The sequence below is a fragment of the Dermacentor silvarum genome, chromosome 1 (genome assembly GCF_013339745.2).
Source record: "Dermacentor silvarum isolate Dsil-2018 chromosome 1, BIME_Dsil_1.4, whole genome shotgun sequence".
Lineage (NCBI taxonomy): Eukaryota > Metazoa > Arthropoda > Arachnida > Ixodida > Ixodidae > Dermacentor > Dermacentor silvarum.
Window position 1 is genome coordinate 994330 of NC_051154.1, and position 27096 is coordinate 1021425.

The 27096-nt window shown below is 45.5% G+C and overlaps 1 protein-coding gene and 2 long non-coding RNA genes across 3 annotated transcripts; 1 reads left to right on the plus strand and 2 right to left on the minus strand.

Moving 5' to 3' along the window:
- Positions 1 to 5626: 5626 nt before the first annotated feature.
- Positions 5627 to 13335, minus strand: LOC125944268 (uncharacterized). The gene is made up of 4 exons (XR_007466196.1): positions 13220 to 13335; positions 12289 to 12392; positions 8398 to 8616; positions 5627 to 6098 (listed from the first exon to the last, which is right to left on the minus strand). It is a non-coding gene; the product is annotated as an uncharacterized LOC125944268 (long non-coding RNA).
- Positions 13336 to 17215: 3880 nt separating this feature from the next.
- On the plus strand, positions 17216 to 21228 carry LOC125944262 (uncharacterized). The gene is made up of 3 exons (XM_049664613.1): positions 17216 to 18023; positions 18638 to 18773; positions 20731 to 21228. Exons 1-3 carry the CDS (start codon positions 17754 to 17756, stop codon positions 20826 to 20828), a joined length of 504 nt encoding a protein of 167 aa, XP_049520570.1. The 5' UTR covers positions 17216 to 17753; the 3' UTR covers positions 20829 to 21228.
- Positions 19477 to 21931, minus strand: LOC125944272 (uncharacterized). Its single transcript, XR_007466197.1, has 2 exons — positions 21711 to 21931; positions 19477 to 20850 (listed from the first exon to the last, which is right to left on the minus strand). It is a non-coding gene; the product is annotated as an uncharacterized LOC125944272 (long non-coding RNA).
- Between the last annotated feature and the right edge of the window lie 5165 nt (positions 21932 to 27096).

Below are 27096 nucleotides of genomic sequence, written 5' to 3' on the forward strand. Positions count from 1 at the left end.
TGCGGAACCCTACGGAAAGCATTTTTTTAAAATCGATTGCTGAGCAATACCTCATTTTTCGAAAATCGCACTTTAGGCCTGATAACGGTCTCACGTTATCTGTGGCGTCTCTTTTAATTTCAATGGCTGGATTTCTTTCCTGGGACGCTTTTGTAGACCTATTTAAAATGCATGGGGTGATTTTTTAAATGCTGATTGCCACGCAGCGTGAACTGATCCGCTAATTGCACTTAGGTGGCATATGTTGTAGGTCTCCCTCCATATTTAGGTGAAGTTTGTTTGTATTCGGCTAGCTGAATTTTTTTCCTGGGGCACTTTTCTTCAGCTACTATGCGACGAAGCAGCACTACAGGTGCAAAAGATTCGTCTGTCGTTGTATTAAAGGGAAAGAAGTTCGTCGATCACGTTAGAGCTCATAGACTCGAATGTGCAGCTATGATGCACATTTGTGCCCAGATGTACAACAAAAGATGACACGGCCTAATTCTGCAACAAGTAGCGGACCCATTTGCTTTATGGAATGACATCCAAGCATTAAGCCCGTCTACGCGCATTATATATCGTTAATCTTCAGCGCATGTTAAAATGTTTTAGTTCATATTTAAAAAGATAAGCCTTACGCTCTAGCTTAACCTATGAATACCCAACAGTAGTTCATTGAATTATTGACCAATTAATTAATTACACAGTAAGCTAATTAATAGAAGTATAGTAACTAGTGAGCACTAGTTACTGACGTACTATGTTTAGGTCTCTCGGTTTTACACACATGCAATGTAATGAATATCAAATGAAATATAAAACAAGTAATTCACCAATGAGGCCTGCTGGGAACATGTATGATGAAGTCAGTAGTAAAAATGCATCAGTGTTTTTACTGGTACATCAGTTATTTTTATTCGTGCACGTCGTCATTGGGACCATTCGCACTTTAAAACAATCAGCACCTTGCTTAACATTAATAACTGATTACGCAAGTCTACCTTTCATAAAGCATTGCGTCATGGATATCAAATGAAAAATCATTCAAACAGCGACAAAATTAGGATAACTAGGAGTGGCAGGACTGAGTTACGAGTGATCACAGATAACTTTACTTAATGTGAAAGGGGTAGCCTTTGTTCGTATACGTCGTCATTGATATCAATCCAAAAGTCATTAAATTATTATTTGTTTACCGCTGCTGACGTATTACCCGCAATTATTAGCGATCACTAGTAATACGCTCAGTTCAACGTTCTCGCATTTTATACAGTATAGCTTAATGTATATCAAATGAAATGTCAGATAAACACTGATTCAATAATAAAAACTACAATATGGTAGAACCAAGTCAATTGCTATCACAAATCACTTTTTTTTTTTAGTATGACAGTGGTAGCCTTGATTCGGGCACGTTGTCTTTGGCATCAATAAAAAAGGGATTACATGAGTATCTTTGGTTACCATTATTATCTGATGATGCCGAGTCATTAGTGATCACTAGTTCGATGTGCTCCTACTTTTAAGCAACATAGCTGATTCGAAGAGTTGAGCGATGGTCTGCCATTTTGTTGCAGGTGTTGCCGTGAAGGCACTCCTAGTTCTAATAACAACACCACCTAGATGTTACACGCTGTGGTTGCTCAGTGGCGATGGGGTTGGGCTGTTGAGCATGAGGTTGCGGGATCGAATTCCGGTCACGGCGGCCGCATTTCGATGGGGTCGAAATGCTAAAACCCCCGTGTAGTTAGATTTAGGTGCACGTGAAAGATACTAGAAAACGGCTAGCCGCGGCTTTCTTTTCTTTTCTTTTCAATGAAATGGCAGGCAAAGAGTTTGGAGTGGGTCGAAATGCGAAAACACCCGTGTAGTTAGATTTAGGTGCACGTGAAGGAACCCCAGGTGGTCCAAATTATTCCGGAGTCCCTAACTACGGCGTGCCTCATAATGAGATCGTGGTTTTGGCACGTAAAAGCCTACAATTTAATTAAATTTTTTAACCTAGATGTTGCTAATCGTAGTGGTTAAGGGGAAATAAACATGCACTCTTAGCGCGCGCAGAAACTACGACGGTTTCTAGTGAGGGGAGCTTCGCGCCGTGACGCAGCAGACCCCTTCAAGCATTGACAGTGCAGCATGCTGCCGGCCGAAGTATGCGGGCGGTGGGGTGCAACTCGGATGTGGCGGGGGCTGACGTTGCAACACGAGGATAATTGGATGTGACGGACGTTCGCGCCGAAGATTAAAAAGATTGTTGATATTAAAGCGATAGCTGTGCACTATGACGTAGCCAAACATGGCGGGTTTTAACGGTGGATCACGAAGGCTGTCACAGAGAAGGTTTACTGCAAAGATTTATATGGCGGGTAGAGGCGCGGTGGGGTTTAAAGCGATAGCCACAGGGCGGCCCATGCGCAAAAAAAATTGTACCTTAAGTATCCTTACGTGATTTGAATGCGAAAGCATTATGACTTCTCCTAGTCATTATCATTACCAATAAAGACTTCTTAAGTATTACAACCTGCTTGCGATCCTTCCTTCGCTTTCTTTTCTCTGTGTTCATTAATCACCAGACCACAACCATTCAGAACTCATCGCCAAGTAGCTACGAGTTAATATGGTGATCCACTTTAATCCACCTTAACCAAATTTAATTCATTGTAATTTAGTTTACTTCACCTTAATTCACTTGACTCCACCTTAAATCACCCTACTCTAACTTGTAACTTTAATTCACTTCACTGTAATTCACCTTAATTCACAATTACTACCCATAATTGCTACTAACTAACGTTGTCATACGGTTTACTATCTTCTCTACTACTACTGATTTCATTCAAGACGCTGATGACGTCACATTGACTTTTGATACCACTCGTTGTGGACGACGCCGGCTTTTCTGCCTCATGGCTCAGGTAACGCTTTCGCATTAATGACTACTGTAGACGACAACGGTCCGTCTGCACGGCACAGAGTAAACAGCTTTCCCACTTTCATTGCGATTTGCGCAGCCCCGGTGCGCGGCGTCCCGTCATGCTCAGAGTTGCTGCAGATAGTTCTTGCGCGGCGACGAGGGCGAGCGTGTATACTGCTCTCCCAAGTAACGCAAAATGTTGCCGTAACGTTCTCTGAATGTGCACAAATGTCGGTGTATAACGTTGCCTACATACTGCTAATGTCCTCTTTTTTGATCGCCAGACAACGTTGGTTCGTAACGTTGTGGCAGCGTTGAGCAGCACATTCACGACGTTAACATAACGTTAACAGAACTTCCTGGCAACGTAATGTGGATGTTGCCTTTTGTCACTTGAGCTTTCAGGCAACGTACGTATGTGACGTTCAAGCAACACTCAACTGACATTGCAGAATATTTGCAGACATGCATAGCAGCAGTGCTGCCTGCATAAACGGCTGACAGCACTGCAACCCTTAAATTTATATTTGCTTGACACATAATTTACTCTAGTAGTTTTCATGTTGCATATGCATGAAAATGTGAAACAAGAATTAGTGAAAAACAGCGTTTATTACGTATATATCTTGTGTAGCTTACCAAGATATCTGTGTACCTTACCTTGTGGTAAGATACACTATATACGTAAAATAATGCTGTTTTCACGAGTTCTTGTTTACATTTTCATGCATATACGACATGAAAACTACTAGAATGCATTATCTGTCAAACAAATATAAATTTAAGGGTGTGCGGTGCTGTCAGCCGTGTAATGCTGACAGCACTGCTGTACGGGCAGCTCATCTGTTTTGCACTATATATACAGTAAAAGCTCGATGATACGATCACGGCTAATACGAATTTCCGGATGATACGAATTTTTCTGTGGTCCCGGCCGAGCCCCATTACTTTGCAACGTGCTAGAGAACGGTTGTTACGAATCGATTTTCAGCCTGCGTCGGTTGATACGAAAAAACGCCGCCCCACCGACGGCCGCGAAAGAGAACAGCGCGCAGTCACGCGCTTTCTCTCCTTCTCTTTTGGTGCGGAGGCGCGGCGCCGGACAGCGCGGACTCCGCGACTGGGCGCGAAGAGTTTGAAGCGGTGGCGCTTCAAGAAATAAATGCTTTTTACGTACATGTGCCTGAGTGAGTTCACCTCTGACTCTTTAATTTAGCTACAGTCGAATCTCGTTAATTCGAACACGCTTACTTCGAACATACCGCGTACCGACAATGCTCTTAGCAGCGCGCCAAATAACGCGGCGGCGCCTCCGACCGGCATTGCTCCGACACCGCCATAGAGCAAAAGCTCAGGAGAGACCCCTCAATGCCGCGCGCGATGGAACGGGGGGGGGGGGAAAGAACCCGAACCCGCGGCGGAAATTTCCCCCTCTCTCAAATTGCAAGGTCGCCGTTTCTGCATCGCGCCGGAACAAGCGTGTACGTGCCGACCGGAGGCCTCCGTCGGGCCAACGAAACTGCCACGCCCGCAAACGCTCGCTTCCCGATAACGGCAGAAAACGAAACTTCAGGGGGCGGCTAAAATAAGCTGGCGCCAGCACGGCGGCGGGCGCGCACGGAGATGTGACGCAGATGCGCGCACGGAGAGGTGCGCAGGTGAGAGAGCTACGAGGGAGTTGAGAGGGAGGGCGAGGGGAGCCACCGAAGCGGCGGAGTTGACGCGGCCATATCCGCTTCCCTGCCGCCCTCCTCCCTCACCTTCGACGGTCTCCCCGCGCCCGTGTGCCGGCGCCGCCGGCTCGCTCCCTGAAGCTTCGTTTTCTGTCGTTATCGGGAAGCGACCGTTAGCCGCCGTGGGCAGTTTCGTGGCCCGCACTTGCTATGCGCTTGCGCGCCGCGATATTTCACGACTCGCACCGTTCGTGCATCGTGCTATGGTGCACGAATACTTCAAAAATACGTCCTTTTAATTCGAACAAATTTTCGGGTCCCTTCGAGTTCGAATTATCGAGATTCGACAGTAGTTTTAATTGTGTTTCGATGATACGAATTTCGGCTAATACGAATATTTTTCGTGACCCCGTGAGATTCGTATCATCGAGCTTTTACTGTAGTACCCTAAGCCAGAATCTTTAAAGTGTTTCACATGGTGGTTTGCCTGACTTGTCTTGCTGTTGTCCATAGCACAGCATATAAATGCTAACTGCAAGTAAAAGTGCACAATGCAAAGCTGTGAAGTGGTTCATAAGAACAATTTTTCATTTTGGCTATAACAGCAAGAGAAGCAGCATGCACGTCCAATGTGCAGAGGTTCTCATATAAAGGTTCTCGCAGCAGGAAAGTAAATATATTCCACAAATGTTCATTTCCTTAAACATATCATTTAAGCTTAGACCACAGAAAAAAAATCAGTTTTTGCTTCCGACTTACTGCTCTAAAAATCATGTGTCGGTAGCTGCATGTGCTTTCAAGAAATTGCATAATAGCCAACATCAGCTGCTAAGAACAAACGCTAGTATGTAGGAATTGTTTGTGCAGGAGGAATATGTGGTGGTTGAATATGCACCCATGAATATGCATTGGTCGACCTTAAATAATAGTGAATGCCATAGACAAACCTGGTTATAATGTCAAACCATGCATTTATTTACTGTCTGCTTACATCATCCTGGCAAACAAATGACACTTATATAACAGTAACTTAAAAACTGATAACACACTTAAATATATTTTATATTAAACATCAAGGTCTTCTATCGCATATTAAGACTCTACTAACAGCTGCAACTACAACACAATATATTTTGCTTTTCCATGTAGGTCAGACTTCGAAATTTTTTGCTTTTTGTCGAGTTCCCTTATTTCAATGGCAGGACACAATTTATACTTCTTAATAACAGCACAAATACTGTCCTCCTTCACTTTGTAATGTACAACACAACACAGTAACACTGCGGTTGGATACTATCTCTTGCCAAGCATCCAGCCGGTCTTCTTGCCTAAGCTTGCAGACATGGCAGCAAGTGTGAGGTAGTCAACACAGCCCAAGGCGTAGAGTAACAGAAAGTCATCCAAGCACTGACAGCCAGCCATCACTTTTGCAGAGGATGGCCAGCAGCCCAAGTGATGCACACATGCCTCCCTCGGTAGCTTCACTTGCATCCAGACCTCACTGGTTTCCAAGTCAATAATGCGGTAACCTGCAGAGACATCAATTACATCAAACTATAAAGTGCCATCTGAAACACTGAAGTAAGCCATGTTTACTGTGAAAACAGGCTATAAAAATGCTTACAAACAACTTAAGCTTCGCATAACTGTGAAACAAATAGTGACTTTACAAAGGAGAATAATGCAAAACATCAAAAGCAAATTTCAGTAAAACCTAACCCTTATAGCTTTAAGTTTGGACACAAGAGCAAGGAAAGCACAATAAACAATACCCACAACTTCCTTTATTGCGCTAAGCAGTTAAGACGCTTGTATCAATATACTCCTTTAACATAAAGCTTCCTTGCAATGCCACGGCTGCTTGTCACATCCAGTTCAGTCTTGGAAGAAAACAAAAATTAACAAATGATGTGAATGCTCTACCACGGTAATAAAACCACATTTCATTCGTGATGAAAGTTCCAATCAGTGAGTGATAAACTTGACTAGTTGGTACAACATATTGGTGAATTGCAGCACAGATATTGACAGAAAAGACGAGACAATAGACGTGTGCTGACTTCCAACAAAAAGCTTTATTTTCAGCGACCCATGTTTATAGCCGTCACTCATCACATTGCACACGTGCAATTCACACCCTTAGGAAGGTCAACTCTGTCTGATAAGTGTACAGATGCTGACACACAGAGAGCCAAGTCGCGCAATCTTTTCAGCTTCAATAATTCCTTGTGCTAGTTGATCACCGCTACTGCTGACAACAGTACACCGAGCAAACAATGGTTCACAGGCACAGCATGTTCACAGGCACAGGCAACAGCATGCAAGCCAACTGTCATGCACGTTTTTCTTGACATTGTAGAGTGTTCTCTCAGCTGGTCATTGATACAGCGTCCTGTTTGGCCTATGTACTGTTTACCACAAGAAAGAGGGGTAGAGTAATTCATGTTGCTAACATAGGTGACGAACAGATTTTTGTGCTTTTTGTTACACTTGTGTGCTGCACTGAAACATTTCCTTTGAATACACAACTTTATAAGCTTCTGAGGTGCAAAGAAGACAACTTTAACTTTGGAACGATCTGCAGTTTTCACGATACTGCGAGACAGCTTATGAATGTATGGTTAGGCAGCCACTTTAAGTCTGTCAGATGGAGTGATCACATGGCAACCACTCGGTGCATGCGCTTTTCAGAGTAGAGGTCATGTGGTCACTGCATCTGACAGACATAAAACTGGCCGTCATACCCTACATTCATAAGCTCTCACAATATCAAGAAAATTGCATATCATTCTAAAGTTGTGTAATCAAAGGCAATGTCACAGCACGCCACACATATGCAACAAAACACCAAATTCCGTTTGTCACCTGTGTTAGCAACGTGGTTTATTGTATCCCCCTTGTGGTAAACAGTATAAATGTCAAATGGGATACTGTATCAATCACCGGCTGAGAGAACACTCATACAATGTCAAGAAAAATGTGCGTGACAGTAGGCTTGAATGTCATTGCAGTTCGTGTGACTGTGAACCGTCGTTTGCTCAGTATACTGTTTCCAGAAGAAGCGGTGATCAACTAACACGTAAAATAATTGAGGCTGAAAAGATTTCGTGACTTGGCTCTGTGTGTATCAGCACACCTTCTGTACACTTGTCAGACAGAGTTTACTTTCTTCCTAAGGGTGCGAATTGCGCATGTGCAATGCAGTGACTGACGGCTATAAACATGGGCCAGCAAAAATAAAGCTTTTTGTTAAAGAGTTGCCGCATGTCTCTCGTCTTGACTCTTCTGTTGTTGCCTACATCTGCACTGCAATTCAGTGCCTGAACGACCGGCTACGACTACGCTACAGGTGTTGCATATCGGGAGAAGGATTGAATATTGCTCTACACTGCAAAAGTTGTTGTTGCTATCCGCGGATGACGAATACGGAAGTTCTGGCCGTGGAAAAACCAAATTAGAACACGAGCTTTTGGAAGCGGTGTTAATCGAAAATTCTGGACCTGATAAGTAGGTTAGCGCCACTTTGCAGGCACTTTTAAACAAAGAAATGCAACTCATGAGTAGCCACAAATAAGCTGGTTTGTTAATTCTGCTTTTGTTTCTTTTTAAAGACGATAGTGTTTCTTGGGCTACCTAAACGCCAAAAACTTTGTCACTCGATTCAACCGCTCGGCCAAAACCAAGCATGAGAAGATGATTTTTTCTCCTCAGGGGCACCACATTTCGAAAGATATGCATCAAATGCATCTGAAAAGTTAATCATTTCGGTGCAATACATGTATTGTTACAAACACTACAAAAACTTGAAAAAATGTGAATGATACTTACTACCCACAGCTTCCAATTTATCGGGGCTCAATGTCGGCTTCTCAACAGCATTGCCGTCCTTCAAGCACCGACAAGGAGCCCCTGTGACGCTCCTACGCCGAGCGCCAGGGCTCCCCACATCAGTTATGCCAGTTCTTTGCAGAACAGGGAATCCCGGCGATGGCACTGGAGCAGGCCCCAGTTATCGTTGCCAATGTATACAACATTTCCTAGGTGTACCTGCAATAAAAGATGGCAGAGATACATTAACACTGCTTACGTGTGGGAACGTGAAAGCACCTTTAGTCAACCAAATGGCTGCAATGTGACGTGCACAGTGTGACACGCACTAGGCACACCTTAAGTCAGCCAGAACCAAAGAGCTGCCATGGCGTAAGGGAAGCGTGCTCCTTTCACACTCCAGGTTCTATTCCTACCCAGTCTGCACAACTTTCTTATTAAAGCAATTAATTTGCTTTGTTTACATGAACCTACCTAAATTTGACATTACTCCAAGTGTTTTGATGTGCTTTTATTGCTTGTGCAATAGGCCATCGGTTTTATGTCAATAAGTGCTGGTAGCAAAAAGAAATATGTCTAACCGTGCGATAAATGTAACCGGAAATGGCAGGTACGTCCAGTGGCATTAGTGTGGGGGCTGCACACAAAATTATATAGCTTACCCTGTTTCAAATTTATTTTAAAGAGCAGTTTCAGTGAGCCCAAGTAGAGTCTTTCAGCTTTTTGCAGTGCAGAAACAGGTACAGTTTGTGCCAGCCAACCAGATGAAGAGCTCTCCTAGTAACTGTCTCTAATCACCCTCTCAGCAATTAGTGATAGCCAAAGTAGAGTTTGTATCTCTACAACTGACACATGTCCCATTTCCTTAATGTGGTATTCGTCACTGATTTTGATGGTCAATTGGTTGCCATAGATGAACAATCGAAATTTGGCACGCAGCACCAGTCGTGTCAGTGTATCGTCAAGTGGCACGAACATATTTCTCCCTTGAGTGAATTATGGTGCTCTCCTGGGCACATGTTGAGGCACCAGCCAGTCTGCCCCATGTACATTTGACTGAATATATACATGATCAAAGGAACAGACTATGCTACCCCTGAGGAACACAAGACAAATTGGGTTGCATCTTTAACTCAGCAAGCCTCAATTCTCATGTGGACTGCTATGCACGCACATTTCCAGCGAAAAATAAAGTAGGCAGGATATGCTCGACAGTTCACAAGTGAATTCAAAAAGGCGAGCAGGCAAGGGAGGTTTGCTTGGTTAAAGATACCACCAAATTTGTCTAGTGTGCATGAGAGCCAGCTCACTGTATTTCTTTCACACCTGGTCAAATGTACACAGAGCAGACTGGCCGGTAACTAAATGTGCCAAATAAATTCCCATATTTCACTCAAAAGACCAGCTTGCTCGTCCAGTTTGGCCGTGCATTGCCGCGATAGGACTTCAGGCTGGATTAAGATCATCTGTTTTCACCTACGATGAAAAATTGACACGAGAGATCAGTCAGGCATACCACATAAACAAGACATGCGAGCCAGACCCCATGATCAATTCATGAAATAAAAGGCGTCCTTTCTAGATGACAAGTGATTGAAGTTAGTCTGTGCATATTTACTTTCCTTTTTACACAAATACCATTTATTGTGATTTTATGCCTTTATATTACAACTTACGCCTCCCCTCTGAACGAAATTGTGCACAACATAAGCAGACAAGCAGTGTTGCTATTTTTAATCCTTCCATCAAAATAAATGGTCCGTTAACGGCAGTCATGTTTTATGGTACCCTTTTCCTCCCCATATAAATTCTATCCTGAAAAGTTACATGAACTGACCGGCAAACTCATACGTACACTACAAATTTCACCTAGCAAACACGGCTGGTTAGAAAATGCACAAATACGGTGATAGGTATCTGTTGGCATACTGTAGCAATAGTAAGTGCCAGTTAGCTTCGACACTAGACAGTTTTAGTATAGCATATGCAACTAATAGCGTACGCCTATACGCTATAGTACAGCGTACGCTAAACAGCACACATTTATTAGTTTTAGTTCGCCTCCCAGATCTTCCGATCTCAGAGGCCATATGCCATCCGTTGCACCTATCTCTCGACTTCACTGACAGGTGGCGCTGATATATGTCGGTTTCCCTCGTTAGGCTTCGTGCCGTTCGAAACGAGAAGCGATCTCGAAAACTCCACAAGGTTAACCATATTACACTGTTGTCAAAGCGGCCTGACGGTAAGCGAAAGCTGTTTACACAGTCATTTGCTACGAACGAAGCGAATTCTGCAAAAGCCACGCCAAATTCAAATCGAAGCGGGCAGCGGGGACCGCCGCCATGTTTAACGTAAACTACGCAAACCACGCACAGACGGTAATGCTAAATCTGAGAAATAGCATGCATACGCTATACGCTATCGGTCGGATAGCGTTCTGCACATGCGCAGTGATGACCCGCTATTTTATAGCGTACGCAATGACATAGCGTACGCTAAACTAAAACTGTCTACTGCTGCAATACTTCAGCTGTCAGGCATCTACAGTGCTTAAGACACCACAGAAGTGTAAGTGCACAACAAAAACAAGCGGCGCATCAACCATAAATTTGACTTGAGAGTAGTGACAACATAGGCTGTTTCGTGTAGCTAGAACACTAGCCAATATGTAGAAAGTATATGCACATGAGTGCATATGATGCTTGTTCTAGACACTGGTATTTTTGACAAAAATACTCTTAGAATTAGATATAATGCTTTTTCAATTCATCCAGCCATTAAACGAAGTTGTACACATATCATTATAATTTGGACTTGCAGGTTGAACACATTCTGACCTGAGCAGCGCCAAGCAGAATGAATAGACCGAATGCCCACTGTGCTCACCAAATACACAGGATGAAACAGAAAATATGGAAAGGGACCCCAAAGTATTAGAAATACTTCTTGACAGCTGTAGAATTAGGGCTTGTTGGTTGATTGTCACTATTAAAATTACACTAAAGCCAATCAGACTGTTCTGTTGAAATCAAATTCATTTGACGAGCAACATTGCAATAACCAGCAAACATGGCAAGAGCAAGCAGACATGTGCGAAATAGCGTGCTTTTTTAATAATAGAGCATCAATACAATGAACTACCTACCAGTTAGCTATGTGTTCTATGCTGTATTGACTTGAAAAAAAAAGAAAAATAATGTAACTGGACATAGACTCGCAACTGCTACAATGCCTACTTGCATGAATGGGGATATATAGCTTGCCGAAAATATTAAAAAATGGGAGAGAAAAATGCAAGCTTACTAGAAAACACTTCAGAACTGTAGTAACTGCAGCACAGTGAATACTGGCCTTAATGTATAATTTCAAAGAAGTTTGAGCTCATCAAAAGTGTATTTTCCAGTGGCAGTTATTCTTGGAACAAGACAGAAATAATCGTGAATATGAATGTTAAACAATGGTAAGCACACTCTGTGCTTACACCTATGACATATTTGGCCCATTACACTTATAATTCTTATATGCGCAGAAGCTGCACAAGAGTGTAGTGTAAACACTAAAAATTCGGAAATAAAATCCTACAGCATAGGAAACAGTTTCAAAACAAGAAAACCAAAATGAAAAGTGATAGAGTGTGTACTAAGCAACATTAAAATGTAACTTGCAGCCAAGCGATTGATGCAAGAAAAAATACTTAACATCAGGACATATTAGGTCTACTTTTATATAGAACACAATAAGGTGTGCATAACAGCTATGAACACAAATAAACAGCAAGTTGCATAAATATTTGGCCTATTTAGTAAGCTGTGTTGACTAATGTCGATTAACTTATCCACGAATGATACCAAGATGCTACTTTTTGGAACACGTACACTACATACATACCTGACCCGACCATCCAGATTACACGTTGCACTACGGCAGGCATAGCCAAGGGGTCTGGTGGCTCCTCCGTTATGTGGGCACTGTTATGGGTCACAGCCTCGCCACTATAAAATAAGTTCTGTGTTAACTTATAGCAGTGGCACGCAGCTTTATAAAGCTGTCAAATTGTCGACATGCATGGAGCATCTAAATATAGTCACAAAAACAATGTTTGCATTATTGCAGGGTGGCAGCAGAGCACAAAGTAGAAGTCACTGATGAATGTCTTGATAATGGGGACCCTTTGATCACAGTAAAATTATTGACACGCAGCAGCACATAGCAAAGAAATGTTTGTTTACAAAACAATTCATTTTTTTTTTCATGACTCAGTTTAACTTTCCCCTGTCATGTTTAGTTACATATAAGGTATGTCAAAACATCTTGTCTTAAAAAGTAAGTTGGACTAGTAGCAAGCTGTGATTGCTAAATTTTTTTCTCTAAAACTGTCGTAAACCGAAAACTTCGTAAGCAGATATTATTTACAACGTCGAGGCAAGGAAACAAGTTTCCTTGGACAAGTAGATATGAAACAAGTTTCCTTGCCATGTAAGCAAGGAAACGTCATTGCAACAAGAATCGGTGAAGAGGCAAATGAGTCGTTATTATGCAACTTCAGCAGAAAAGCGGGAGCTCACGCGCCGCACGCACATGATGAACACGATTATTTTCGAACGTTATATTTCTCATCGGAAGAAAACGCTTATCAAGATTTTCAATTTCGCATCGAAGCAATAAACTTGCGTCGCTAAGTGCTGACAACCAGCGTTCAGCAAGCATCAGCACAGGTATCACTGTTGTCGCGGGACTTCTATTTCATACGCTCGCGCACGCTAAGCACACACGAGAAGCTCACACAACACGCGTGTAGTTAGCCAGCACGATTACTTACCTTTTGAATGGTACGACGCGGTCGCGAAGCGCTCTCCAAGTTGCCGGTGCTGCGTCGACGATGTTACTCCCCGCATACATGCCGCTGCGTAGTGGACGAGCTGAGGCGCGCTAACACACATTATTTCTTTGCGACGTCCTCCCAACTTTCCAGAACGAGAACAAAGAGGCCGCACTCCACGGCATGAAATCGTTGGGCCACATTTGCCTGACGCGCCACGCATACGGCCAGTTTGCAGCATGACACAAGGTATCTTCAGGCACTTCTGTGCACGCTAACTGCGACCTACTTCATAACAGCAAACACAAAAACACACGATCAAGCAAACACGACGCTCGTAGCAACACGCACATACGACCGCCATCACAGAACACGGAGGAAAAACAATAGCGCCACCTGCATACTTGTTAGAATGTTGTGGCCTCTGTGATGACAAAAATATTAACCAGTACACTTGCATACTAAAATTTTGTGCCGGGTTACACACAACTACGTATAGATGTTGCGAGACAAGATAACCGTAGAACAATCTATATTTTACACTATAGTTTAGCGTAGAAAGAAATTTTATAACGTATTTTACCTTTGAATTGCTTCCGCCGTCTGCAGCCAGCATAAGCATGGCCTTCGAGATTAGCTCACGTTATCCTTATCAAGCCGTCGCTGTGGCATGATTTGAACGGTTTGGGCTGTCTCGAAGCCAATCCATGACGTTTAGCGATGCTGCCTACTTTTCCTACGCCGTCACTCGGTTTTAGATAACTTTCTGATGTCGTCAACATGAATTGTAGCCTCAGGAATTGTTGACACGATATCGGAGGTACAGATGTGCAGGGTTCGATGTTTCCGTGCGCGTTGTGACTGTTTCAGGCGGAAAGCATAGAGAAAAGAATTCAACAAGAGGGGACACTCCCACAGGGCCCAGCGGCCGAATTGACTGCAGCGTGCCAAGCGGTCGGTGTCGATCACTTGCATCACTTCCGGTTTCGGTTTTGGGCGCGCGTACTTTGAACGCAAGCTAGCACGCCAGCTGCGCCCCCCCCCCCCCCCCCCCCCTTTCCTTTCCTTTTTTTTTTTTTTTTTTTTTTTTGCTCTTCGTGCAGAATCGGTTTATTTAGTAAAAATGATTGCGAACGATCTCGTAAAGTCCCATCGAATCTGTGCCACGTGCAATTTCACAAAGTAGACGCAAGACCTTTTGTGCAATGAGGAAACATTTATTTTGCTCTATATAAAAGCTCGTTCCACGCTTTTTGTGAGTTCATCCAACGTTGTGACACCAGCAGGTAAGGCAGTAGTTCCTGTATGAAGCTCCACCGGACGGTACCAGCTGAAAAAAAAAAGTAAATTACAAGCATGTTACATTTGCAAGCACGTAACAGCATGTTACACGCATGAGTCATTTTGGTATTTAGACATAGGAATACTGCGAGGCGAAACGTGCGAAAGCGGTGAATGGGCGGCATTACAAACAAAAGCAATTCGCTTTTACATACATGGCGTAGAAAATACCCGACTCATCCCAAACATATATGAAAACATCTGATTTCCAAGCGTTTCCCAATTTCCGGGCATTATTTCCTGCACTTAGGTAGCACAAATACACGAGCGACTTCGCGTTTCCAAAACTTGGCCTCGGGCGACGCGACGGTACGCAACATACACAGAGATGGACGCAACAGGCACTCAAGACAAATGCGTGGGTGCAATGCCTTTTTTCAGTCCTTTAGAAGAAGTAATTTTCGAATTACAAGTTTCTGATATGTTCGTCGTTCGCGCGTTTTGCCGGCGCCAGCAGCACACCCCATTTTATCACTCTTGGCAATCGCCCATCGCGTTTCTAACAGGCGTGAGTACCGAAAGTATATGTTGTTGCGGAGCCACAAAAAACGTCACAGACTTGTGCCTCTAAGATTCATTACACGCCAAACTAACTTTATCATCACGGCCGAGTTGCTTATCGCTAACTGCGTCACAGCGCGCTGTGCGGCCAGCGTGCCTCAAAAGTACCCGAGAAAGTAACGAAATTACTTTTCAGTAATGTCTGGCGTCAGAGAAAGCGGCACAAACTTTTCCTAGCAAGATGCACTAGACTACACGGCTGAGTTATCGCTAACTGCGACATGGCGCCCTGTGCTGCCAGTGTGGCTCAAAAACCGAAATAAGTTACAATAGTCCCCTAGGAAGCGTCGGAAACATGTCTCAGCACGATTCATTTACTCAAATTAACTGCGCCAGGATGGCCGAGCTGTTTTTCGCTAACTGCGTCTTAAGTCTCGGTCCCGTGCCGTAAGCCTAATTGCGTCGTAGACTGTGAAACAAGATTTCTCACCTTGCCGTAGTCCAATAGTGCAGTGGTGTCTTGTCCCAGTGCAGAAGGAACGCAAGAATACGCCGAGAGCCCAATAAACCAGGTTACATTTAAAAAAGAAAAAAAAAAAAAAAAGAGAAGGAGACAGACGGGTCGCCGCACGCGAGCGCTCAAACACGCGCGCAGCCATCCTCGCTGGCTTCGGGGGAGTGTCTGGCGGATGACGCATGTAACTGGCGCGTCATTGACCTGTGGCAAGGTAAGGCAAGGAAAATAAGTCGCAAAGCTTAAGTTCATTTATACGCAAAACGTTTTAGTTTTCGCGGCAAAGAATTAAAAAAATAAATGAATGCCTGTTAACTTAAGTTCACTTTCTTTTTTTTTTCGATGCTCGCGGCAGCTAACGTTCGGTGTCAAAAGTATAGCGTGACGTATGGTGACGTGTTTCCTGTTGCCAGTTTTTGCCGAGTGTCCCCTCTTGTTGAATTTCTTTCTCTATGCGGAAAGGATCAAATCCACGAGGGTTGATAGCTCGTGTGGCGCAGGTTGCACCCGCATCGTCCGCATTTCCTTTCGTGTCGGTGTGTTGAATGTGCGCGGGTTTTGCTCCTGTCGTCCGTACCTTCTGTGTTTATCGTGCGGCTCGCGAAGATTCCTCCTAAAAAAATATGTCTGCAGCGTGCATGCGTCCTGTGTGGTGTGTGAAACAAATGTGCGCTGGTGTACGATGTGTTTGCAGCCCTATTGGTGGCTTATAGTCCTTTGCTCTAGTGCCGTTTCTATGATACGTCAACTGAAAAAAATGCACTGTTTTTCATATGGACAAGTAGATATGATCTGTGTGTATCCACTGTGCAGTGTGGATGTGTTCGTCATTTTTATGCAGCTCGTATCATGGGGCTTGTACCTATTCATGATGGCCCTTGCTTAATGTTTCCACTTTTAGGGGCATGTGGCGTGCAAGCAGTCACAAAGTCTTGTGCATTTGGTGTGGAAGAAGGGAATACTTTTATGCGTAACTTTGTCTACTATAGGTGAACCGTTGCAACAATTAGCATTTTTTCCATGTGAATTCTTCTGCCATTTGATATAATTTGTAGCAGATCTTATCTGTGGAGAAGCATAATAAACATAATTTAACATGGTGTTCCTTAGAAGATATTAATTACTGCATAACCACTATACATCTCCATACCTCACTGTATGATAAAGATGAATGTTTAGTTGAAAATGAAAATATCTTATAGTTGCAAGAACGCATACATGCGAAATGCTACAGCAGCCTGGCATCCCATTGATGTCACTATTGGTGACATCCGGCAACGTTCTGGGAACGTGCTGTTTTGTAACGTTGCTACATTGATACCATTTACACGTTAAACTGATGTTTAGATGCAACGTTGACACAACGTGGGTGTCAGGACGTTGCTGTGACATTTATTTATGACATCACTTGAACGTACACCTGGCAACGTACATTCAACGTTGAGGTTGGCTGTTTAACTTTGCCTGACATTTGTTACAATCAGGCAACGTTTACGCTACGTTCTGTGTTACTTGGGCTAGTGCACGCGATAGAGTAAGACCGCTGCTCCGGCCTCAGAGGCCAGGGGTGCGATTTTGTACGCGTTCCAAAATGGAACGGAGGCGTTCCGTTCCATCGAGCCGCACACGATTGGTCAATTTGAACCGTGACGAACGCCATGACGTCAATTGTGACGTGAACCGTGACGTCTTGCTGCTGTCAATCATTCCGTGTCTGCTAACGGACGAACGCAACGGAACGGTTGCCGAGTCCGTCCGTTTCGATAGAACGGATTAGAACGGCTACCAGACGACTTGGATTGGATTAAAACGTAAGCGCTTGGGACAGTTAGCCTCTTTCGTATCCGGTTCAATCCAAATCGGGAATCCCAACAGTTGGAGAAAATGGCGTTTTCTTTCTCTGCCGTGTCTTTTCGTGTCGCCTGTGCGGCTGCTGCAGTCGCGCAGAGACGATGACCCGAGGTAGATGATGCATTTAAAGAGTTGACGGAGGAAGAGTTCCGGCAATATTTTCGTCTGTCCAAACGAACAGTGCGTCGCTTGTGCGACGAGCTTGACTCCATCATTGGATGCCAGCGAGCCAGTGGCCTTTCCACAGAAAGGAAGGTGTTGTGCGCGCTGCGATTTTTCGGCACTGGAAGCTTCCGGAGGAGCGTTGGTCGCGAGGAGCAAATAGGCATGGCGCAGCCGGCCGCGAGCAACACCATCCAGGAGGTGACGGAGGCCATCATTTCCGTGTCTGCCCGGAGAAAGTTGGTGGACTTTTCATTGACACCGGCTGCCAAGGATGAGGCAAAGGCGGCGTTTGCGCGACGCGGTGCCATTCCAGGCGTGCTAGCGTGCGTCGACGGCACGTTGATCGCCGTTATGAAGCCAGAGGGACTCAGCCCGGCCGACACGGCGAGCTTCATGTCGAGAAAGGGTTATTACGCCCTCAACGTCATAGTCGTAAGTACCGTTGGAATGTTTTACTTCAAACTGTAATCGCCATTTTTACTCGCGCATAGTAGCAATTGTTCAGTTTAATGCCCAAGCTGGCATAACTAGTAATGTAACGATTAAAAGAGGACATGCGGGGTACGAGCTCGTTGAAGTCTGACATGTCAGCGGTAATGATGAGTGCCATGTGTTTCTGTGCATGAGCCGTTTGCCGTACCAAAATTGTGTTTTCGTTCTGGCGTGCATACACAATGGAGTTGTGCATTTTGGAGGTATTTAGGAACATGGGCAGCAGTCGTAGCAAAAATCGATACACTATAGGGAAGATACGATGGAAGCATTTTGAACAGGGAAGTACTTACAACCATTGCGTGGGCTGGATTTGGCGTGTATGGGTGTTCTTGCGCAATTTCGTGCCCCAAGTTTTCATTTAGCGATCACTTAGTGCAAACCATAGGCGTGCGCACAAAGGGCCCCAAATGCGAAACCCTGTGCACGCCTATGAGTGAAACAGTGTAGCTGCTTATACCAGCGTAAATGTATGTATTGTTTTCTGCATATGAATGGCAAAAAGGGATTTTGAGCATATCTGCAGCGCTATCTTGTATTGCTCCTCATTGCAGGTGTGCAACTCGGAACTTTGCATCCTTGTTGTGGACCTCCGGCTCCCTCATTCGGGCCACGACTCTTGGATGTGGCAGCATAATCCACTGTGTACGCGCCTCGCCGCACAACTGCAGCCTGGCGAGTCTCTGCTTGGTAAGTATTCGTAATGTGGTGCCCCTAACTAGGGCAGAGCACTTTAGTTGGTAACAACTTTGTTGATAGTCATAGGAATATTGATTTCACAGGAATGGTGAGCTTTCATAACACATACATAATTTATTTATACAAATTGCAATGCCCCTAGGCTATCACAAGGCTGTGTTTGTACAGTGGAAAATACATTAAAGAACTTGTATACATATCAAGTACCCCTCCATACGGATGGTCAATGTTTCCAAATCAAAACATCCGACAGATTATGATAATTTAAACACAAACGAAGTAAAGTTATACAAAAATCCTTCAAAAAGAATGCCACAGCCGTGGACTCGGAAACAATTGTACCCTCTTCACTGTGCAAGAGGCTCCAAGGTTTGCATAAACCTCGGAGACTCTTGCACAGGTTTGCATAATTTTCATAAAACACACCAGAATGATCGCAACCGCCACATCCTGTGCATTCGGGCGCTCGGTGTACATTAGTAGGAACGATGCAATATGCTTGCTAGCCACCTCTTGTGCTAGGTGTATGAAAACTTCCATGCAAGCATGAATACGCAGACGAGGCAAGCAAGTAAAGCGTAATGAACGCGGATTCAACCACAAAAGAAAAAAATCTAGCACTGAGTGTTGTGACATTATACTCGTCACATCATGTCTAAATGGGTAGACGTAAATTAACGTGAAAGCACAAAAATACAAAGGTCAACTTTATTACATGCTATGACGACAAGTACAGAGGCCAACACACATCTCTAGAACGCGCAAATCATGTTTGCAGGACTGCGCTGGCGAATCTGATGACGACATGTGGCACAAAATCTGCTGTATGTGAGCTTGCATGACTAAATGTACAGTTCCCATTGATTTTTATCGACCTGGTGGTCGGCTTAAGCTTAGGTGGCTGCTTTGGCCCTCGCAAGTGTGTTCTAGACATGAGTGTTGACCTCTGTACATCATGAACCTTGTACATACAGCATGCTACACGTAGCAAAGCATGTGAGAACATTGCAACATGAGCATCACACAATTCGTTTTCACCACGGCAAATAAAACTTGCAGTTACATTTAAGTGACCTTGCAAGAAAGTATGACTTTGACAGGTATGTCCATTCCCTTCTCAGTGTTATGAGTCACTGACCAGAAGCATTCATTTTTCGACAGCAATTGCAGTGTGATGCTAAAGAACAGGTGAATCATAATTGTAGAAAGGTGAGTGCACTTGCCAGCTGTGATGAAACATAAATTACATACAACATGAATAATTAGCTCTGCAATCTCACAGCACCCAGAACGTGTTACACTTAAAACTTATTCTTGCTCACTTGGAACGAAAACTAGAGGAAACCAATCACCGGCGTGGTGCAATAATGATGGCCATTTTCATTTGTGAAACTATGCAACTTGCAGAGTGACTAGTTTGGTGCTCTGAAAAAAGACCACATTGTAGTTGTACCTTAGCATCACTGTGCTGAAATGAACATATCACAGTGCAAACACTATGCGGTAACGCTTCATAATGAGTGCAGTAAGCTACAAAACATAGTGAAGCAATATAAATATCACAGTACAAAACCCATACACAGAAATCGACAACTACTTGTAATGATTCCAGGGTCTTCGAAATGTGTAAATAAAAGAAAGCACGCTGGCGTTGCAGCTGGATTAGTATAAATAGAAAGAGGAAAATACTACGATACAAAAATGGGTGCACGCATTACACCTTTCGTCCAAAAAATCCCCTTGCATTACTCATACAAGGCAACAATGAAACTTAAACAGTAAAACTCAAAATGAAGCAACAATAAGTGCATAAAATGAAAGTGAAGATATAAAACTCAAAGAACAATAAATAAACAAGATAAATTGAACTCATAAAACAATGAATGACTAAAATGAAATTGTATAGGTGAAAATAAACAATAAATTAATTCCTCCTTTCTTGTTGCAGGTGGCCAGCTACGACTAGTGCCAGGGAGCGCACCTTCTCCAGTATGCCCTCCTGAGTCGCTGCCGTCCTCTCTGCCGCGATGGCGAGCCGGGTGGTAGATTGTTCGATCCTTCGCAGCACCTGAAATGAATAATTGTGGTGGAATTGTTCATATGAGTTGCTGATTACTCGCAACCAGCTCATCGCTGGAAGCTGTTGTTGTCAAGAATTGCAACGTGCACAACAATTGCCCACCTCCCTCGCTGTAGCCACTGTAGTGTCTATCCTCCTAACACATCACATATCCTATGGCAATGCCATCCAAAACTACCCCCCTTACCCAAACCTTCATCCCTCCCATCTACCCCTTCCTCCGAGTGGCTGACCGCCGCAACCACCCTTCACGACCAACGATTCCTTGGGGACTTCATCGGCCTAGCGCTGAAGCATGCCGCAAGCGACGCCCTGGACTCAGGGCACTGATGCATTTTTTATCGCAGAATAAAAAAAAGTGATTTCTCTCTCTCTGTTGAAGAGCCACTGGCCTGATGGCATCCTTTGGCAGTGTCACGCGTCATGTACAAGTTATGCCCTCTTCGTTTGGGCAGACAAGGACCTGTTGGAACTACTTTTCAGTCATCTACTCAAATTCATCTCTTACCACCAAACAACCCTTTTCAGGGCCAACCAACCTTTTGCCCGGCTGTTGATCGTTGGCAAGATAGGATACCGAGTCCTTAATACAACGCATATTTCTTATTTACATCAAAAGTTGGCTTGTTTTCCAGATTCATGATTCACTTATGATAACAGAGCATAAATAATATTTATGTCCTTCACGTAAAATGACACCGAAGGATCTACCAACCTAAAGCTTCCGACGCTATTTTCCTGTTCACCAACAGTGTCGCGTTCTGCTAAAGGTACCACTTAGAGATAATGGCAAACTCTAAGTCGGCACCGTTCAGGAACGCATGATATTACGCCGGCAGTGTGCTTACCTCTTGGTAGGGTAGGTCGGTGACGCCACGGAAGCGGACCGCGCCCGTCAGCTGGAGCACTCGGCCCCGGAAGCCGGGTGCGCGACCCCCTCCAGTGCTTCTGAAAATACACACCAATGTCGAAGGACAAATCGCCCAGACCATTCGACGGTCACTCACATTTGCTCTTGGGCTATAGCGGTAGCATCGCGGCGGGCCTCGTAGACCTGCTGCTTCCTCACTGGTCGACCGTTTTCACAAAGGGCCCTTCCGCGTTCGGCACGTCGGCCAGCTGCTGCCACAGCCGTCGTCGGTCGACAAGGCTGAAGCCCGGCCCCAGCTCGCTGGATCTTAAAGCCAGCTGGAGATGCGGCTCCATAAAAGCGAGCACCGTCTCTCGCTGGCCCTCGGAAACGCGCGGTCCCATAACGGGTGCAGAAGCCGACACGTTTTCCTACATGGCTCTCCGCACGTAACGGCTTGACCGAACCAACCGCTTCAAAACTCGCGCCGTTTGAATTTTAATAGTGGTGGAGACATGCATACAAGCATTGCTTGAAACGGGGTAGTGGATAGCGCCACCACTAAACGTTTCGCAAAATTGCGACACCACCTAGCGCCATTTCAAGACATTAACCGCAATAATTTGTTTAACTCGTTCCGCATTCCAAACTGAATCTTTGAAAAGCAACACCAACATATTTTGCTACTCAGTCATAATAGTCAAATATTTCTCAACATGTTAGAAACGCTTCTAAGTATGTTATACGGTCCCTAAGCAGACGTCAAAAGCGTGACGCAGACGTCCACTTCGCTCATTGGCTCTTTGCTTCCTCTCGTCCTCGCGAACATGGCGGACCGCCTATTTCGTGACGTAAAGAACGAACCGCCTCCGTTCCATTTTGGAACGCGTACAAAATCGCGCCCCAGAAGTGCTTCCTGACGCCGTGATGGGAACGCGCCTTTGCTGATACGGATGGCACAAGAGCTGAAGCAAGTGGTATACCGGCGTTGTTTCCTCCATGTTCTCTGCTCTGTGCCGAGTAGAACGACTTATATCACTTGTCACGGCGTTACGACGCTCGGCCAACGGTGGTGCCGGTGGCGCCAGGAAAAGAGAGGCCCTGCCTATACAGGGGCACTATCCCTCACCAGTACACGGGAGCCCAAGCCCAGAGTCCACTATATATAAAAAGTAGCGCCATCCACTTCCCTCCTCCTCCGTTCCACTATCGCGCTCGGCGCGACCAGCGCGATCGAGGCGCGATATCGACAGTGGCGCCGCCTGCGTCGGGCCTGCCGTGGCAGACGACAGCTAACGCGCTACCAGAGGAAATCTGAGGAAAACTTCGATCGCGCCCTGTGGAGAAGTTTTTGAGGCGCGATTTTGCTTCGTCAGTCAGTAACTGGTCTTAATAATGCCGTTTTGGAAGTAGCAACGCGACGATGCGAGACGGCGCAAATATCAAGTGTGCAGCAAGCGTTTGCGCACGCCGGATGGTAAACAAAAAAAGCCTTTTGCCCTCGCCTTGTCGGTTGCGGCAACTTAAGGCGCAGCAGCATGCCATCACAACGAAGTTCTTGTCCCTAACACGTTTGATCCGTTTGTGCGTACAGCCCTTTCGTCGCACAGGCCCGAGAATGGCAGTCGGAGCGCGCTGGAAAGAAAAAAAATATACAAAAGCGCGACGCGAACTTCCACGTGACACGGATTGGCCAATGGGGGAGCGGAGGAGGCTGGGGCGACAGGAGGCGGCTAAGAGAGGGCGAGGAGGAAGCGCCGGGGTGAGCGCGGTGGCGGCAAGATCTAAGAATGGCGCTACTTTTATAAATATAGGGGCTTTAGTTTAAACAGCTGAACCGATAACAGATTGTCGCGCCGAATATCCCACAAGCTCCAAAGCAAAAAAGAAAAAAAAATAACGTCTCGTGCAACCTTATGCTGCATCGAATAGTATGCTTCGGGTGCTAATGCCCGCAGCATGAGCAACTGGAGCCAGTCATGCTTGGATACATCGGACACGTATTATTGATAGCGCGGCGGCAACTTCACCAAACCCGCAACAGCGTAATGTGCTTCCGTGCAGAAACTGCTCGCTCACCCTTATTTTTTGTCCCGTTGCTGCTTTCAGAAAGCTTTCAGCGGCACATGGTCTTGAAGTTAACCAACGCTGCCCATCAGCCGTTCCATGCGTTGCCTCCTTCGAAGTCAATCCGGCTCGATCACAGCACACACACGGGCAATATCATCCATAATAACCACGATTAACAACTGCAACGTGAACCGCAAATTAAGCACAAGGAAACAATGAGCAGCAGACAAATGCGGGCACAAATTTTCTTATTTCCCAGCCATGCTCAGCTGCTCAGCTGCGGGTGCGGTCGTTGCCAGACCTCAAACAGAGCTCCCGCTTGATCTATCAGTCGAACGCTAACAGTGGCAGCGCTGCCGAGCTAAATTTGTGCATTGCGCCGTGTTGTCATTTGATAACGAAGCCAAATTAACGGAAACACATATCTGTCTTAAATAATTTGCTTTTGCTAAGCGCATTTAAGAATATCCTTGATATCAGACGCTTTTCTCGGTCGGTGCACTTCACTCGAGTCAAGGGCGCATTTTCAAGGCGTTCCTTGGCGGAGGAAAAGTGAAGTAGTGTTCATGAAACGCAACGGCGCCTTGTGTGAAGGAACGCTCGTCGCCTCGACTTGGCTGAGTCGAGTAGAAGCGTTCAGTGAAGGCGTGTTTAAGAATACGGGGGTCAATCTAGCATGATTGGAGCACAGTGTGTTAGCGAAAACTCAGTTGCATTTCCGACAGCTGATCGCACAGAAGCAAGGCGCAAGCGGCAGTGGCGCACCGACGGGGGGGGGGGGGGGGGGGATTCGGGGATTGTAACCCCCCCCTGAGGCCGACTTAACCCCCCCTTTTCTTTAACCACTTTTCTTTCCTTACGCATTTGAGTACTGCAACTAAGATGTAAGACGCGCAATCGTCTGCACACTCGCAAAAAGCGCATTTTTTGACAATTTCCCGTGAAGAAATCGAAATTAGTGCTGTTTAGATGGTATTGGCAAACTGTCAACCCCCCCCTGGCAGAGATCCTGGGTGCGCTACTGGCAAGTGGTTTCGTATTCGTGCGCGGTCGCTGAGGAGAGGTATGGCGCGTCGCTGTGAGCGCCATCTCGTTTCTCTAAAACAAACTGCTCCGCGAAAAGGGTCAATATTTTTTTCTTTCCAGCGCGCTCCGACCGCCATTCTCATTCTCGGGCCTGTGCGACGAAAGTGCTGTACGTACAAATGGATCAAACGTGTTAGGGACAAGAACTTCGTTGTGATGACATGCTGCTGCGCCTTCAGTTGCCGCAACCGACAAGGCAAGGGCAAAAGGGCTTTTTTTTTTTTTTTTTTTACAATCAGGTGAGCGCAAACGCTTGCTGCACACTTGGTATTTGCGCAATCACGCATCGTCGCGTTGCTACTTCCAAAACGGCATTATTAAGACCAGTAATTGATTGACGAAGCAAAATCGCTCCTCGTAAACTTCTCCGCAGGGCGCGATCGAAGTTTTCCGCGGATTTCCTCTGGTAGCACGTTAGCTGTCGTCTGCCACGGCAGGCCCGACGTAGGCGGCGCCACTGTCGATATCGCGCCTCGATAGCGCTGACCGCGTCGAGCGCGACAGTGGAACGGAGGACGGAAGTGGTTGGCGCTAAAGCCCCTATCACGGCCGGACTCGACTCTCCTCCGCGCTCCCTTACGGCCTTTGCAACGCGACGGGAGTCAATGTAATTTTTTCTGACGAGCTGCTCGATGGCTCGCCGCAAGAGGTCGCTACCACCTCACCGTGTCCGTGGGAGCGAAGGGTCGCGCGGGTAGCCACCGTAGCGCGGGCACAGAACACCCATACGAACTTGCGCGGGCTTGGTTTTGCTGCTGCCATTTTCTTCAGTAAATGCTGTCAAGTTTGATCTTTGTTCTATGCTGGTGTCCCGACTGGCGAGATTCTTGTGCGCACAACGTTCGTTAGAATTGTCCGCTGATGCCCACGACATGAGTGTGGTCTGCTTGGTCTGCTTTTGTGGGCGCAATTACTTCACCACTTTGTTCTTGACGGCGGCGTCTGAAGCAGCATGTCTATGTCGCCGATCCGTCGTGTGCTACCTAATGTGTGCCAGGTTTTGCAGCTGAATGCGTGAGCTTTCTCCGCGGGATCGTTGCAAGCGTGAAAGCGTCGTTCCTTCCTTCTGCCTCAAACGCGATCACTGTAGCCATGGTGTACTGTTGTGTGCCATTTTGCAAATCTCAACAGGGGAAGACGCCGGGTGTTTTTTCATTTCACCAATTTCCTAGCGATGCGGAACTGTGTTCTAAGTGGCGAAAAAACATTTCCCGTTTTTCCCCGGTAAACTGTATAGTGTGTAGCAAACACTTCAATGAGAGTGATTATGTTCCCGGATGCCGAATACGGAAGTCGCTTGTGGGAGATGTACCGACCATCTTCGAACTCTATCCGTCCTACATAATGCCAGCTGCAAAGAGACCGCTTAAGGGCCCTGCGTGTCGTGACCCCACAGCTCCTGGGAATTCATCAAAGCGAAAAGCAGAGTTGCTGTTGCCTGATCATTAATATTTTGGTGCCAGGGAGGAGGTAACCGAGGAGAGACAAAGTGCTTCAACACAAACCACCAGTAACAACGCTTACCTTGCTAGTCACTATCTGGTCATGATGAAAAGGCTTCGGGCTCAAGTTGCCTACCAGCGCGCGAAGGGCGGGGGGCTACTGAGAAAGTTTTCTATAGAGAAAGAAAAGATGAAAGAGGACAACGACGACAAACACTATATTGCCGTCAAAAAGATCGTTGGCGATTCCCAGAAACGTGAGAAAAAGGCTGTTTTTCTCCGTCACCAGATACAAGTTTATGGCAGTAAACGACCTTGTTATTCAGAAGAAGTTGTCAGAGAGTGTGAGATTTGGCGCTTCCTTTCGTCAAAAGGTTATGATCACGCTCGAAAATCTGACCTCTTGACACTGCCGGCGAAGTGTACGCTTCACCAAAATCGCATGTTTTTGGCACTTTTGGACAACATTGTGGCTTTCTTTGAAACGGCTGCGAAGCACTTTCCGTGAACAGAAGTGCTGCAACTTCTCGTTGCACTCTACCATGAACAATCGCGCATCTTGAACTGCCCAGATGTTGGCAATTGTCACGCCAGGCGCACAGCTGGTGTGATTGCTGACAAATTTGTCCGACTACATTTAGTAAATCACACAAAGATTAACGAAAAAAATGAAAAGCTAGTTGCTTATGTGCATAAGCCACCCAGAAAATATTTTAGGCTTTATTGTACATGATGTGAAGGTTGTTGGCACCAAAATGTACAAGAGTGCACTGTATTGATCAGGAA